The following is a 15,618-nucleotide window of genomic DNA, read 5'->3' on the forward strand; positions in this document are numbered from 1 at the left end:
GAATGGAAAAAAGAAGCAAAATATCTGGGAGTAATACTGGATGAAAGAATGAATTTTAACAAACAGATAGAAGAAAACAGAAAAAAGACAAGGCAATTGCACGGCAAATTGTACCCATTGCTCAACCCTAGAAGTAAACTTTCTTTAGAAAACAAGCTGAAGATAATAAAAATAGTGCTAATACCAAGCATTACGTATGCAGGAGTTACCTGGTACAATACGAAGGACAATAATAATGATCAGTTGCAAAGTACACTAAATTCAGTAATAAGAACAGCGGTTGGCGCCCCATGGTATATAACTAACCAACAAATCAGAGAAGAACTGAAAATTGAAACTATTGAAGAAATAGTCAATAAACAAAGAAAGAAGACAATAGAGACGCTGAAAGAGAACGAGAATAAGGAATTAAGAAAGATAATACAAATTGAAGTAAGAAAGACCGAAAAGAGGAAATACCTCTTTCAAGGAACTAAATAGAAGAAAAAAGTGACATGAAGTAGGGAGGGAAGCCTCCCAATCAGACAACAGCAGAAAATAGGAGAAATGAAATTCCGGACTTTAAACAAAAAGAAGATCTGAGAGGTTGCAGTAAACACGTTCAGAAACTGTTAGCCTTCGTTATGGATTTTTATCACTTCTGCTCCAATTTATTACACGAGCAACACCAAAATGTTGCCATTCGTAGACTTCAAGCGTCTCATAAATCATTTAGAAAATTACCGGTGTTACTTGCTACGTACATCAATCATACCTCCTTGATTTTATCGTTTACACATCATTGTTGTACCTTGGTAACTGACGAAAGTCTCTCTTTTATAATCGGCCAAATTATTCCAGACAGTGTCATTAGTCTGTAATTGGCCTACTGATAAAGTTTTATGCCTCATTTCGGCTATCCTATCGACATTGACATGTTCATTTGCTGTAGTGCCAACTTCATTGTCGTTATAATTGCGAAACTGTCTCTGTGAGCTTTTACACACACTCGAACTGCGATAATAATCGAGGATGTGAATAAATGTATTTTTGGAATAATTCAACGAAAGTGTGGTCATTTAGGACCTTGCTTGATAGTATTTTTGTCGCATTTCGACCGATAACGTGGTACTTCATTTGGCAATCGTCTATCGAATAACTCTTTCACTCTAACGGGTGTTTTTTTTCGAGGTATAGAACTTTAAGTTGGCATTACTGTTCAAGATGGCAACCGATTTTACAGCTGTCAAGTGATTTATCTTCAGTTTGGTTTGACAATTCATCATGAATAGACTCACGCCTGAACAACGCTTGCAAATAGTGCAATTTTATTCCGAAAATAATGGTTCTGTGTGGAATACGTATCGCGCACTACGTCCATTTTAGCGATGAAGCGCACTTCTGGTTGAATGGCTACGTCAACAAACAGAACTGCCGCATTTGGAGTGAAGCTAATCCTCAAGTGTATGTCGAAACACCGTTACATCCAGAAAAACTGTCTGTTTGGTGCGCTTTATGGGCTGGTGGAATCATTGGTCCGTACTTCTTCAAAAACGATGATGGCCAGAAAGTTACAGTCAAAGGTGATCGGTATAGAGCCATGATTACTAACTTTTTCATTCCTGAATTGAACAACCATAATGTCCAGGAGCTGTGGTTCCAACAAGACGGCGCAAAATGTCACACAGCTCGTGCCACAATCGATTTATTGAAAGACACGTTTGTTGACCGCCTAATTTCACGTTTTGGGCCTCCAAGATCTTGTGATTTAACACCGCAAGACTACTTTCTGTGGGGCTATGTAAAGTCATCGGTCTATGCGGATAAGCCACAAAGCCTTGACCATTTGGAAGTCAACATTCTCCGTGTTATTGCCGATATACGGCCACAAATGTTGGAAAAAGTCATCGAAAATTGGACGTCCAGATTGGACTACATCCGAGCCAGCCGTGGCGGTCATATTCCAGAAATCATATTTAAAATGTAATGCCACAAGATTATCTTGCAGATAAATGAAATTCATGTCAATCGAATAATCCATCCTTGGTTTATTGCAATTTGAAGTTCTATAGCTCTAAAAAAACACCCTTCACTATTCAGTGCATTGATTCTTCAAATACCATTATCCGATCATATTTGTTGCTTCTGAAAACTTTCCTCTTGAGGTGCTATTAATGCTGGAAATATTTTGATAGTTTATTAGTTCTATACAAGTATTATAACTTTCCATTTACTTGTGAAATCTATATTCGTTTTGAATAGTTATTTATAATACAAGTGCAGAAGGCATTGATATTCTTCCACGAGTTCAAAATTCAAAAACGAGCCACGAAGTGGCGAGTTTTGGAATGAACGAGTGGTAGAATGAGCCTTCTGTACGAGTATTATACATTATTTTCTCTAATTCATTGCATTTTCATTGAAATTAATGAAATATTTCCATAAATATAATTTAGTGCTTTTTGCATTGAAAAATGTTGGTTGGCAGAACTAATTTCTTTAAGGCAATTTGATGAATTGACAGATAAAGCCGTAGCGGAAAGTTCGGAGTGCCAACATAGAATAATAAAATATAACCATGAAAACTGTGCGTTTCTGATATATTCTCGCATGATTTTGTTCTACAAGATGTGGAAGAATGAACGGAATAACCACAGAATTAGAGAAATATTTTTCTGCTTGGCAATACCTCTTGTTATTCTATCCACAAAAGTGTCCAAACGTGAAAACAAACCCGCCCAATTGAAAATCCAGGTTTTTCCGATCAATTTTCCTATTCTCCTCGCGTAACATATTCGTTTTTAACGGGCTACGTGGTTTTTTTTTCGCATCGTCGAACGAATTAACACGTTCGAAAAACGGCCAGCTTGATTAACACCGTTATTTAAAAGCGATACCGTCCTCTGTCCGTTGTCATTGGGACCTTGTTTGCGATGCTGATCCACTATCTAGATAACAGGAGGCGGTATCGAAAACCTATCGGATGTTTAACAAATTCCCGAATTGCATTTCATTTGAATTTAACGTGCCTGGCGATGAGAGTGCTGCGAATGTGCTGAATTATCTTCTCGGAGCACGCAAATGTTCCGGTCTCAGGACTACTTGTAGGACACGAAGAATACTACCTACTTTCAGAGGGATTAATATTCGTGAAGAGCATTTAGTCCTTAGAGTTAGTAGAATTTTTTGAAGTTCTTTGTGAATTTGAAATTTATTTGAGGCAATAAGTACGTCATATGTTTTTTATTAGAAATAGTCCCGTTTCAAGTTCTTCTCGAAAATTATAAGTGCTTTTTGCACAATAATATGCTGTAATTGATTATAGGGCATTAAGTGAAGAGAGAGACTATGAAATCAATAAAAATACTGTGTACATGTGTGGTTGCTTCAGTTTTTGTGATTCAGATCCAAATGAAAAGTTGAAGAGTTGATCATATTTATTTATTTTGTTATTAAACTGCAAGCTAGAACAATATGATTTGATTAGCTGTAAATGTGATCCATTTCCCAGAAATCTACTTGCTTCTGAAGGGTGTTTTTTTTTAGAGATATAGAACTTCAAATTGCAATAAAACAACGATGGATTATTCGATTGACATGAATTTTATTTATCCGCAAGATAATCTTGTGGCATTACATTTTAAATATGTTTTCTGGCATATGACCGCCACGGCTGGCTCGGATGTAGTCCAATCTGGACATCCAATTTTCGATGACTTTTTCCAACATGTGTGGCCGTATATCGACAATAACACGGCGAATGTTGTCTTCCAAAGTCAAGGGTTTGTGGCTTATCCGCATAGACCAATGACTTCACATAGCCCCCACAGAAAGTAGTCTAGCGGTGTTAAATCACAAGATATTAGAGGCCAATTCACAGGTCCAAAACGTGAAATTAGGCGGTCACCGAACGTATCTTTCAATAAATCGATTGTAGCACGAGCTGTGTGACATTTTGCGCAGTGTTGTTGGAACCACAGCTCCTGGACATCATGGTTGTTCAATTCAGGAATGAAAAAGTTAGTAACTATGGCTCTATACCGATCACCATTGACTGTAACGTTCTGGCCATCATCGTTTTTGAAGAAGTACGGACCAATGATTCCACCAGCCCATAAAACGCACCAAACAGTCTGTTTTTCTGGATGTAACGGTGTTTCGACATACACTTGAGGATTAGCTTCACTCCAAATGCGGCAGTTTTGTTTGTTGACGTAGCCATTCAACCAGAAGTGCGCTTCATCGCTAAACAAAATAAAATGGAAGTAGTGCGCGATACGTATTCCGCACAGAACCATTATTGTCGAAATAAAATTGCACGACGCTCTTGGACCAAGCCACTCTGAAATCAGAACTATCTTGGCAAAATCTAAGTTGTTGAATCACACGAATATTTGATTTTAGACATTGTCTTATATGTTTTATCATCAATAACACATTTGATGGCTTATAATTTTGTTTACTCATCGTCATGAAGATCTGTTAATGTTGATATCCAAATCTGATACCACGAAATCCAAGAAACCACGAAGGTCGTTGGAAACTATCCTCCCAACTGAAGAAAATCATGAAATCCTATATTCCGTTCTACGCAAGGAACGAAACCTTTTGCAGGGCAGGTTTTTCCAACTTCAACTGGTAGGCGTTGAATTTTTAACGATAAAACCGGAAGCTCACGGAATTGATGGCCACGTTGCAGTATCTCTCCTCGAACAAAGACGCGAAGAAGGTATCGTATCGCATGTTGTATCAGGGGCGTAGGGGGGTTGGTGAATATCTGATCCGAAAATCCCCCGACTATCCCCGTTTTCGAGGCCCGTGTTCGTGCGTACCAATAACACCCTTCGCGTTTCTGTATCGCAACGGGAAAAGCGGAAAACCACCCTTAGGTACGCCGGTCTTAGGGGCCTCCTCGGATCGGCCTGGTAATTTGGTAGTGTTAATACAACAACGAAATGGCCACTAATGCTTCAGAGGTGTTTGGCTTATGGGGCACTGACATGCGAACCGGCTATATATAGAAAAAGCAGGGGGGTGGTGAACGGGGGCGGTTTGTCCCAGCGGGGCGGTTATGTTTTATTTACGTTTGGCTTTCTTACGTATCGACTGGGGGCGAAAAAGTTTTCCCTTTTTCGTGGGTTTTATGTGAGAAATGCTCGGTTCTCACGATGCCAGATCGATTTGCACGTCTGAGAAGTTCGAATGCATGTCGGGAAATGTCGTTGGCTTTTTTTCTCGCTTCTGAAGAAATCAGATACCGTCATTCTTTCTTAATTTGTCATCAACGAAAGACGTAAAAACCGATTGAAACTTTGGCATGTAGATTATTGTTTAAGGGAATTTTGTGAAAACCCCATAAAATCGGTGATTTGTAAAACGAAATATCTCTAATTTTGTTCTGAACTGAGCAGCCACGTGGTGGTGATCCCTCTCAAAACTGCCTTTTAACCATTGGGCGCTTGGGCCGAGCGCCCAGGAGTCCGGTGCCCCAACCTAACCTGAAAGGGTCTGTACGTAACCAGAATTTCTGTTTATAACTTTCCATAGCAGAAGATAAAAAATTCTTTATAGTGATAGCAAATGATTTTACTGAAATATTCTAGGAATTCCCTTGTCTATTCGCATTTGTGTTCAAATTCGATAAATTGAATGAGATCTCAAAGAGACCAGAATATAGAGAAATACCGACAACTCAAAGTACTATAGGGTGTTTTTTTTCGAGGTATGTAACTTCAAGTTGGCATTACTGTTCAAGATGGCGACCGATTTAACAGCTGTCAAGTGATTTATTCTGAGTTTGATGAATATTAGCTCTCAATGGGCAAGAGTTGCTAAACCATTGACTTAATATGGTCTCACAAAAAGTAATCGAAAGACGCAAGAAGGAGAGGGCCAGTTCATAGTACCACTTCTGGAAATAACGTTGTCACCAAGGCCTATTATATTGACTGTGAAATGGTCGAAGAGCTCTATGAACTTTGCGAACAGATTTATCTTTTTCAAATGAAGCATTTGGAAGCATTAGCCTTCAACGATTCATACCTTTATATTCACTGGTTAAGTAATTTACTGCATTCTTCATGATAATACATTCAATTTCACAAACAATGACAGCGAAAAATGAGAAAATTTCGATATTGCTCAACAGAAATAATCAGGCTCTTTAACCTTGAACGTCTAAGTAATTTTGTACTATTGTCTTTTTTATTTTTGCCTTGCATTGCTGATCGTTACTTTTTTCCAATATTGAGCTACTGAGATAATTTGAGCAAATTTTCTCATTCTTTGAAATTTTCACGAGTAACTTTAAGAACAACTCAGGTAAATTCTCTATAAACCTTGGAACATTCCAAACTGCAAAATTTTTCAAATATGTCCGTTTGCCAGCTCTTTCCCAGCGATATCTTCTTCTCAACCTTTTCCAAATACTATATACAAGAAGGTTCGAGATCCGCTGGCACGGGCAGTGAGTGGCGCCATCAATCATCTACGTACGAACTACGCCCATGGCTGTCTGCTAAACAAACATATAATTATGTATATGAACCTCTGTTTATCCCAGGCACTATCATTACCACAATACCTGACCACTTCGACCACCTTGCTTCTTCACGACTCTTTCTTCTCTCTCGTTCGCTGATCAGGACCTGATAACTTGGTACAATCATGGTAGGTGCCCAAGTCTCAGACGGTGTACTTATAGCTATAGCGATCGAAATTTCAAGAACGTTCCTTCTTGCGTTTTGAATTTAATGAAGGATTTATTTGATTAGGTATCAACATATTATATCGATTGTTCCGTATGCATTTAAAAATGTGTTATTGGCAATTAAATGACAAAATATTCGAATTTCTTTTTTCTTAATCTTCTCATCGTCCATTTGATGTTTTCTCGCAAGATATTTACTTGGAAGTATAAACTATCAAGAGCCTCATACCTAGGGAAGCTTCTTTTTTTCATTAGTGATTGAACCGGTTTTTTCATGAAGACCATTTTGATACAAGTAATAATTTTATTATTATATAATCCCTAATATTTCCTTTTTTTTTTTGAAGGATTCAGTCCTTACTTGGTGGAAATTCATTTTGATTTGTTAAAAAATAAATATAAACACTTACTAATTTTTACAGAGTCTGTGGAAATAAGTTAGTGTTTATATTCATTTTTTACCAATTATAATATTTTTTCTACATTCATGCAAAAAGCAAAACTTTATTGAACTATATTAAGTGGAAAAAGAAGTTCTTTATTGCACTCATCTGTCATTCTACTTCAACTTGCTGTCATCATGACAAACAAATATTTCAGCCTGAAGGAAATAACGATATACAGTTACCAAGTACTAGTACGTTTACAGCAGTAACAAATCAAGAAGTGGATTTAAAAAGTACTTCACTACAAAATATTTATATTGAAAATTGCACCAATTGTTCATTCACTTTCAACATTGAGGGTAAAAATAAAGTTTGAGTTAAATTGTTCGTAACGTATTAGTTCGTGTTTCAATGTAAATCGATATTAATAATAAAGTATTCAAATTGCGCTTTTCATTTTCCTACACCTAGTGCCGCACCTCAATAAATCATTTTTTGCTTTTTGCATGAACGTAGAAAAAATGTTGTATGCAACTCGTGCAAAAATTGTTTATTGCACTAGACGTGTTGTCCAACTCGGCCTAACGGCCTCGTCGGACAATTTCACGTCGAGTGCAATAAACATTCACTTTTTGCACATGTTGCATAAATAACTATTATTGTAAGGCTTACTTTAATTCATTGACATGAATTAAACAAGAATTGAATTCAATGGATTTCAATATTTTTTTGCTTATATTGCAGCCGAAAAATAAATTCACCCAATATGCCAGAACACAAGTAAGGACTGGTTAAGGGAATAAATAAATTTATTCGCATATGAAAAAAGCGGCCTTCAGTTTAACTAGAATCTTCTTTAGCCAATACCAAATTAGAGTCTAAATTGACAATTATCATATTCAAAAAAATGAACAATTGACAATGTTCAAATAGTAATTGAATAAAATGAAATATTATTTCGAAAATCGAAATCCATAATCAAATTCGAACACCTGGTGTCTTGGAAACCAGAAATATTTGGTTAAGACATACTGGAAGAATCATTATATTTTTAGGTATCTACATTTCAGAGATTAAACATTCCTAATAAATCACCCTGTATGCTAAAATAAACAATAATTATTTCGATTTTTCACATATAAGCTGAGAGCTCCAGAACAATGATTCACAGCGTTTTTGGAAAATTATCGATATTGGGGTGGGAAACATAAAAAAGGAATTTAAATATTTGTTTTGAAATAATCAAAGTCATCCTTTTATCGATAAAAATGAAAAAAAAATTGAATAATTGAATGAATTAAAAAAAAACGGCAAATCTATCATTGCCATTCATCAACCCCTAATAATAATTCGTTGGGATCTGTCATGCCATTTGTCTACGCACCAACTGATTCCCCGCAGTCAAACTGACCCGTAAGGCCATCAGCAGACAGAAGAAGGTATACAGAGAGAGCAAACGAAACCTATTACCAGATGAGTTATGGTCCCTTAATTGTATTTAACCACCGACTTCGATGCCAGTCTTTATATAGTTAGCCCGGCCACGATGTAACTTTCTGAATTTGAAATGAGAGTGTGGCGCCTGTTTTTAATTTACCGGACCTGCCTTTTGTTTCGTTTTTTCATTTGGGCATTTTTCGTTTAAGCGGAGGAAGTTATGCAAGACATCCGATCCATCTTTCACCTTCTTGTCTTGTCCTCTATCCAAATTAATATCTTCGTTGTTCTTTGCTTCGGTTTTAATTATGAGTTATGTGGCATACGGGCGTGAATTTAAATGTCTTAGCTGTAGGTATTTTTTATGAAAGATGATTCATATTTTTCTGATATTGTTTCGAAGAAATCCAAAATTAAATTGTGATTGTATTATGCGAATGATGCTAAATAAATGTTATTATTATTATTATTGATATATTAATATCAGATAGATTTGATTTAATCTCCTTAAAATCAATTTTATATATGTAGGACAATATGAACTTTTTTTTTTCAATACAAACACCATGGCTACTTCACTTCAACTGATATCAGTTTAAATGAAGCAATAAGCTATTTGACTATTTAAAATTTTATTGTACTCTTTATTGTCATTCTCACAGATTAGATTTCAAATAACGATAATATATATTAGTTCGAAAAAAAATGTTAATATTTATGCAAAAAATGCTTTAAAAACTGGAGTACTTCATTTCTATTAACACGTGGGAGAATTTGGAATGGTGAACATACGATAACGGCAATTTATGCGATAAATGTGTTGCTTTTCCGTTTTTTTGTGTTTAGCGTTTTGCTGCGAAATTGAACTATTTCTACAATAAAATATGCTGTTATTTTGAAAATTCAAACAGATTAATTTTTCTTATAAGGTCAATCAAAATATTATTGAATTCAATAATATATATTGCTTTTCTAAGAATTTAGAAGAATTTACAAAATATAATAGTAACTTAATAATTTTATCAATTATGGAAAATCAGTTTTACAAAAAAAAAACTGTTGAATTGATATGTATTATAGCAGAAGGTTTCCTTAATTGCGCTGGATTGTTTATAACTCCTTATTGCGTGAAATTGGATTTTGGCAAGCTATTACTTTTATTTTTTGATTGCTTGTTTGTTCTCTTTGGTCATAACGTCTATAATTCTGAAATTTTTAACAAACGATAACGTATGAAAAATTTATCAAATAGCCTATTGTTGTTTGTAATGCAAGTTAGGAAATGAATTATGTTTTCTCAATTAACGATTTGGTTTGATCTATAAAGCATTTTCAAGGAAATTCGACAACTTTCAATGTAATTTTGTTTAAGTTTAATTGAATCACATGAAATTTGTTTTTTTCTCGACTAATAAAATTGTTCTAAGCTGTAGATTTTTTGCAAAGTCAATCACTTTTTTCTTGTGTAGCACTTTAATTTCAAATTATATTGGGTAAAGTGATATATTTTTGAATTTTTGTCATTCTTGGTACTTCACAAGAATGCCAAATCCAATCAGAACTTGAAATTTATTGAATTATTAAATTTATTTACATAAATCGTATTGAGATATCGATTAAACGCAACGGTAAAATATGAAACGGAATAAAGTAACAAATTAATTAACAAACAACAAATTTTTGTGAAAACTTCATGAAGAGAGCCATTGATGTTCAATCAAAATTTGAACAGCAAACAATCAATCAGCGATCAATCGAACTATCAAATTATATCACTGTTAATAAAATTCCATCCGGACAGCTTTCGGAACCCTTTTCCAAATAGAATTTCGAAATACGTAGGACATCTCCAAGATTTCGTCAGCGCACATCGGCACAGCGTAATTAAACTTTATCTCGCGGCTCATTCCCGATCTTTAATACACAAAAGAATGACCAGCACATCGGCTATATCAAAGGTGGTGATAACATTGCTATTAATTACATTCTCCCAATTAATACGATTTGATTGACATAAATCGTTCGGTGCGAGAAGAATAAACATCTAATAAGACAAACATGCGACACATTATCTCCCTTGTTGTTTGTTAATTTTAATTTCGAATAATTAGCATGGTCATACGTAGAAATAGGAGCGATAACATTTGTTGGCTTCCAGACTTTCTTGTGAAAGGTCAAGTAACACTGACAAAGCCAATGGAGTATTTTGAGTAGGCGTTTAAACTTTAACACAATAACCAAAAGAACAAACGGTAAATAAATGATTCACAGTTTCATATTATTCAAAAGTTGTACCATTTGTTAGTATTACTACAACCGTTTGACTAACTAATTATAATTAATGTCGCTAATATCTACTGTAGCTATACCCCAAATACTTCAGCTGATGACTTTTTTACTCTTCTATACTTTCTTCTACCGAAGTTGAGTTCTTTAAAATATATATCTGTTCAATATTTGCTTTCTTGAAAATACAAATTCGATCAAAATGAAGATGTATTTATATGTAATATAACAATTTCAAGTGAAGTTTTATGTTGATTGCATAACCAGAACTAGAGAAAATTCAAGAAAAAATTCTCAAGAATATACTCACTATTTCAGTTAAAATGAACCCGACCCAGTAGAGATTTTGCGTATACATTTAGAAATTCAATTTCAAGCTTCTTGCAAAATTTCGTATCAATTGTTCAATCAGAACCATTGATTTGTTCAAGCAGAATATAATGAATAAATATTTCAGTGACAACATGATTAGACCGAATTTAAAGTTTGGGTCTAGATGTATATAATAATAATCTCATAAATTTTAATTTCCAATATACAACAAAAATAATAAATTTGATGAGGGGTGTGGGAAATTAATAAGTGTTTTAATAGCACTCTTCTTTATTCCATTCAGCCGACGTTTCGATCCCGATGGGGACCTTCTTCAGGATTCTACAATAGCAATAGAAAACAGAGAAAACATGGTACATGACAAAGCATGTAAAAATAGTACACGCCGAAATACAGAGTTGTAAAGATCTTATTTGAACATAAATCAATAGTTCTCAAGAAAGCTACGAACAAGAACATCAACAATCTCAGCGAAAAAAGATCTGATACTTCGTTAGCACAGGAGTAGAAATCAATTATAATCATGTAAATAAAGTAAACAGAATAATCAAATGAGAGGTTGTCAAAACTGCTGTCAACCAGACTTGCCGCAGAATACACGCACATGACAGATGAAACATAGAATAGCATTAAATCACATTGGTCGCAGCAATTCACTCTCACCGAACTCAGAACAAATGCGATTGTTAAAAGATGCCATGAACTGAAATCCAATCCCCTCTCACTGAACTGGTCCAGAACATAGAAATCATTTTTTCACGTTATCCCTACGACTGCAGAACTTGTGGAAATTCTAATACTATTTTTACATGCTTTGTGATGTACCATGTTTTGACTGTTTTCTATTGCTATTGTAGAGTCCTGAAGAAGTTCCCCATCGGGATCGAAACGTCGACTAATTGGAATAAAGAAGAGTGACATTATAACACTTTTCAATTTCCCACACCCCTTATCAAAAATATAATAATAATTTTATATTATATATATTAATAAGTATTGTGTCATCTGAACTATGGAAAATTCAAGTAGAACAGCAATATGTTAATACCAAATTTTAGCACTCCATCTAGAAAACCGACAATAATGACATAATAGATCACATTTGATGTAACATATTCAACTGTACCTTGATCTCCATGTGCTCTTTCATATTGATTTCGTGATGATTTTCATCAAAACATTTTAGGGTATTACAAAATTAGAGTTCAAATGAATTATATAGATCGTCAAGTATGACTCATTTCAATTTGATAATTTGTGTTGTAAATATAAGTTTTCTATAATCAATAGATATCAGCCAAAATATAAAATTTGCTATTTGTAATAATTTACTCTAGTATCAATGAAAGCATATCAGAAAACTTTTTGGACTTTGCGTTTGAGGATTTTATTTCTGTGATTATTGCTGGGCTGGCTTCAAATTGTTGGAACGTATGGTACAATTTCAGTTGAAGAATAGGGCAAGAATTGTAGAGCTATGAAGAGAAAAAAATGGAGATTAAGTTAGGTTAGGTTTTCGAGTTGAATAATATAATCAAAAAAATAATCGTATTTTTATACAAACGAAGTAATATATCAAGAGATGTAGTTACCTAGAATACAAGAGTTTCAAATCCTTCAAACATATCATTAACATAGCCCTAATAGTCACTCTGAAAAGGAAAAAACCAATTTAAAAATATAAGATAATTATCAGATCGCTGCAAAATTGTTCGCCCAATAACTTATTATGAAATAAATAGAATTATTTGGTTTAAGTGGTCAGAAGTCTCATAAGATGTTTAATTGTAATAGTGTCAAAATTTAAAATCATTCAATATATAACATTTATACATATAAGGTTTAAATTCTCGTATCGTGGCTACCAAAACTATATAAAATCTCACAAATATTATTCAATTACTTTAGTCTCTTCTGTGACCAACAGAACGTTGTAAACCAGCTGGACTTCTTTGTCCCTCAAAAGACCGCTCTCCCTTTCGGTAGTGCCGTTTGGTACATTATTTATAGCCAAAGATTTTGTCAGCAGTCCTAGATGAACGTTATATTTCACCTTAGTTTTATCAGGTATTTATACCTGTGTTCTTTCCTACTCAGATCTTATCGTGTTATATTTCTTTTACCAAATGAATGTCGTCGTTTCTTATGTGTTTGAAAATTCCGTTTTGATTGATGTTTTATATAATGAAATTCTGTTGAACATCCTCTGATTAGACCCATTTTTTGTTACCATACATAATCTTATATCAATAACGGATGCATGCTCTTCGAACATTGGCTATTTGTGTTCTTGATAATTTTAAGAGCTTTCTAAAGACGTATACTAAACTATGTTTCGTTTCAGTTGAAAGAAAGAGCTGTTGATTTCCTGGTATGTTGCATTAAAATTAATTTTCTTACTAATTAAGTCGATACAATTAATAGTTTTGAATTTTTTCATCAGTTGAAAGAACGAATTTCAATTCCATAATGTAGAGAAAAATTTCTTCTGTAGTTTGTTTTTTTTTGGTAGTGAAGTTTGAAAGTAGTTATCTGGTGAAAATGTTCATTTGAAATTTTCATCGACGGTAGATTTGAAAGGTTTTTTCATTGTAGAACATAGGGAAAAAGTTTTGAGAAGAACCAACTAATTATTTAATAATCTATTTGGTATATGGAAAGTGCTTTCTCTGTAACATTAACCTTTTACCCAATCGCCAATTGTAGGATAGATATTCGAATGCGATGATTAAATTGATTGAAAAAATTTAAAAGCGTATATCCGTAAAGCGTGCAACATTTGCTTTATACTCAACTCAGAATTTTCCAATTAAAATAATATCGATATACTCGAATATCATCCTAAAAGGAGTTTTAATTTTTTCGGAATAATTACTCTCATTTCTGTTAAAAGCCTTCAATTTTCGTCTCTTACCTTTTGAATTCGATCGATGGCGGTTTGAAACATCTTGACTTTATGGCATCGAAAAAAAAAACGGTATATAGTATAAAGTACCGATTTGAAATGGCCTGTATGTTTAATGGGACTGAAAAAGTCGTTAAATTAATTACTATAGCATTCATTTAACTACTTTCAATACAGAGATGGGTTTTACGGTCCGACAAAGACTATACTTGGTTTAATCGGCGATTAAAGATTTTTAAGGCATATTGCACCGATGGATCGCTCGAAATTGTGGGAAAATAATATCGATGGGCCGAATATTGAAAAAGGAGCATTTCACCTAATTATTGAACATATACAGTTTGATGATTTGCGTGTTATCATATATTGAGAACGGAATTTTTAATCGGTTTTATAGTTTCCTCAGAATTCATGCGATATTGCAGCTTAAATATAATTTGTTTTAAATATTTTTTTCATTCATTTGTTCATAAATACATCCAATAGGCCGGTTGATGTAGAGAAAGAGTTTTTAGATAATTCGGATATGTCGCTAAAAATAATTAATGCAAAAAATCCTTTAGAAGGTTCTGCACTATACCAATACGAAATTATGTTTTTTTTTTATAAAAGAATAAATTCCAATTCGCCTATACTAGAATTTGAAAGCCAGAAGCGAAATAAACCTATACAACCTCTGAATGAGAAAAAATAATCAAGTTTTTCTGATCTGTGGACAATCTAAGCCATTGAATATTTTTTGTTTTTATTAATTTATTTTGCATTTTGTTGGGTTATTTGCAGGGAAACTCGGATGAATGACAAGATGCAAGAAATTACGAGAATGACAGAATTTTCGGTGTTGATTTTGTAAAAACCGCAATATTTTCTTTTTCAATTAGTAAATATCACGAATTCAGACAATCGTGAATTAAGAATATCCTTCTCTCGTGATTTGGTGCCGATATATATTTATATATAAATAATTCTTCTGAAAATTTGATAAATGACGTACTGTTCGAAACTATCACGTGACATCATATTTTCATTGGATTCAGATCGATTGGGAAAATTTTTATTTATAAAAAAATACCTATTTGAACTAATCCGCAGAATTCCTCACTTCACGTCAGGAATTTTTTTGATATTCTTGAAATAGGTCTATAATATTAATTCACATTTATCCATAATAGCATATAGAAATTACGTTGCTTTCAATGCTTTCAATTTATTTTGTTTGTGCGAAAAAATTATAAATTGCTCAATCCTGTTCTCGAAAATTTAAAATTTTCTTGATAATATAATTACTTTCATACTACGACCGTCCTTAAAAACTTCAAATACAACTCTCTCAACTCAACCTGAAAGTGACAACACCAAGATAATCACGTTTAATCTCATACCTCCCCTTTCGACGTATAAAGAAGGACGCTTTCGCATGCCACCGCCCTCTAGTCCAACTCTGCCCAAACTCCGTTCAGACCGAAGACAGAGACGGAAGATCCGGACTGCCAACGCGAGCGAGAGAGTGCGAAAGGGGCGTGGCCAGATGGCGCCACCGTCCGGCACGCTGGGCCGGGATAATTTTATTTTTAAAGATTGCC

The 15,618-nt window shown here is 34.1% G+C and overlaps 1 protein-coding gene across 6 annotated transcripts in view; it reads left to right on the forward strand.

Moving 5' to 3' along the window:
* The window catches only part of LOC123674581 (optomotor-blind protein), a 133,331-nt gene that overhangs the window by 85,456 nt on the left and 32,257 nt on the right, over nucleotides 1–15,618 (forward strand). For 4 of the 6 annotated variants that reach the window (XM_045609500.1, XM_045609498.1, XM_045609499.1 and 1 more), the window contains exon 5: nucleotides 13,475–13,501. The exons of the other annotated variants lie outside the window; for them this stretch is intronic. In XM_045609500.1, coding sequence (XP_045465456.1) covers nucleotides 13,475–13,501 — 27 coding nt within the window. The remainder of the gene's footprint in view (nucleotides 1–13,474; nucleotides 13,502–15,618) is intronic. 6 annotated transcript variants of the gene reach the window in all.

The sequence above is a fragment of the Harmonia axyridis genome, chromosome 3 (assembly GCF_914767665.1).
Source record: "Harmonia axyridis chromosome 3, icHarAxyr1.1, whole genome shotgun sequence".
Taxonomy (NCBI): Eukaryota; Metazoa; Arthropoda; class Insecta; order Coleoptera; family Coccinellidae; genus Harmonia; species Harmonia axyridis.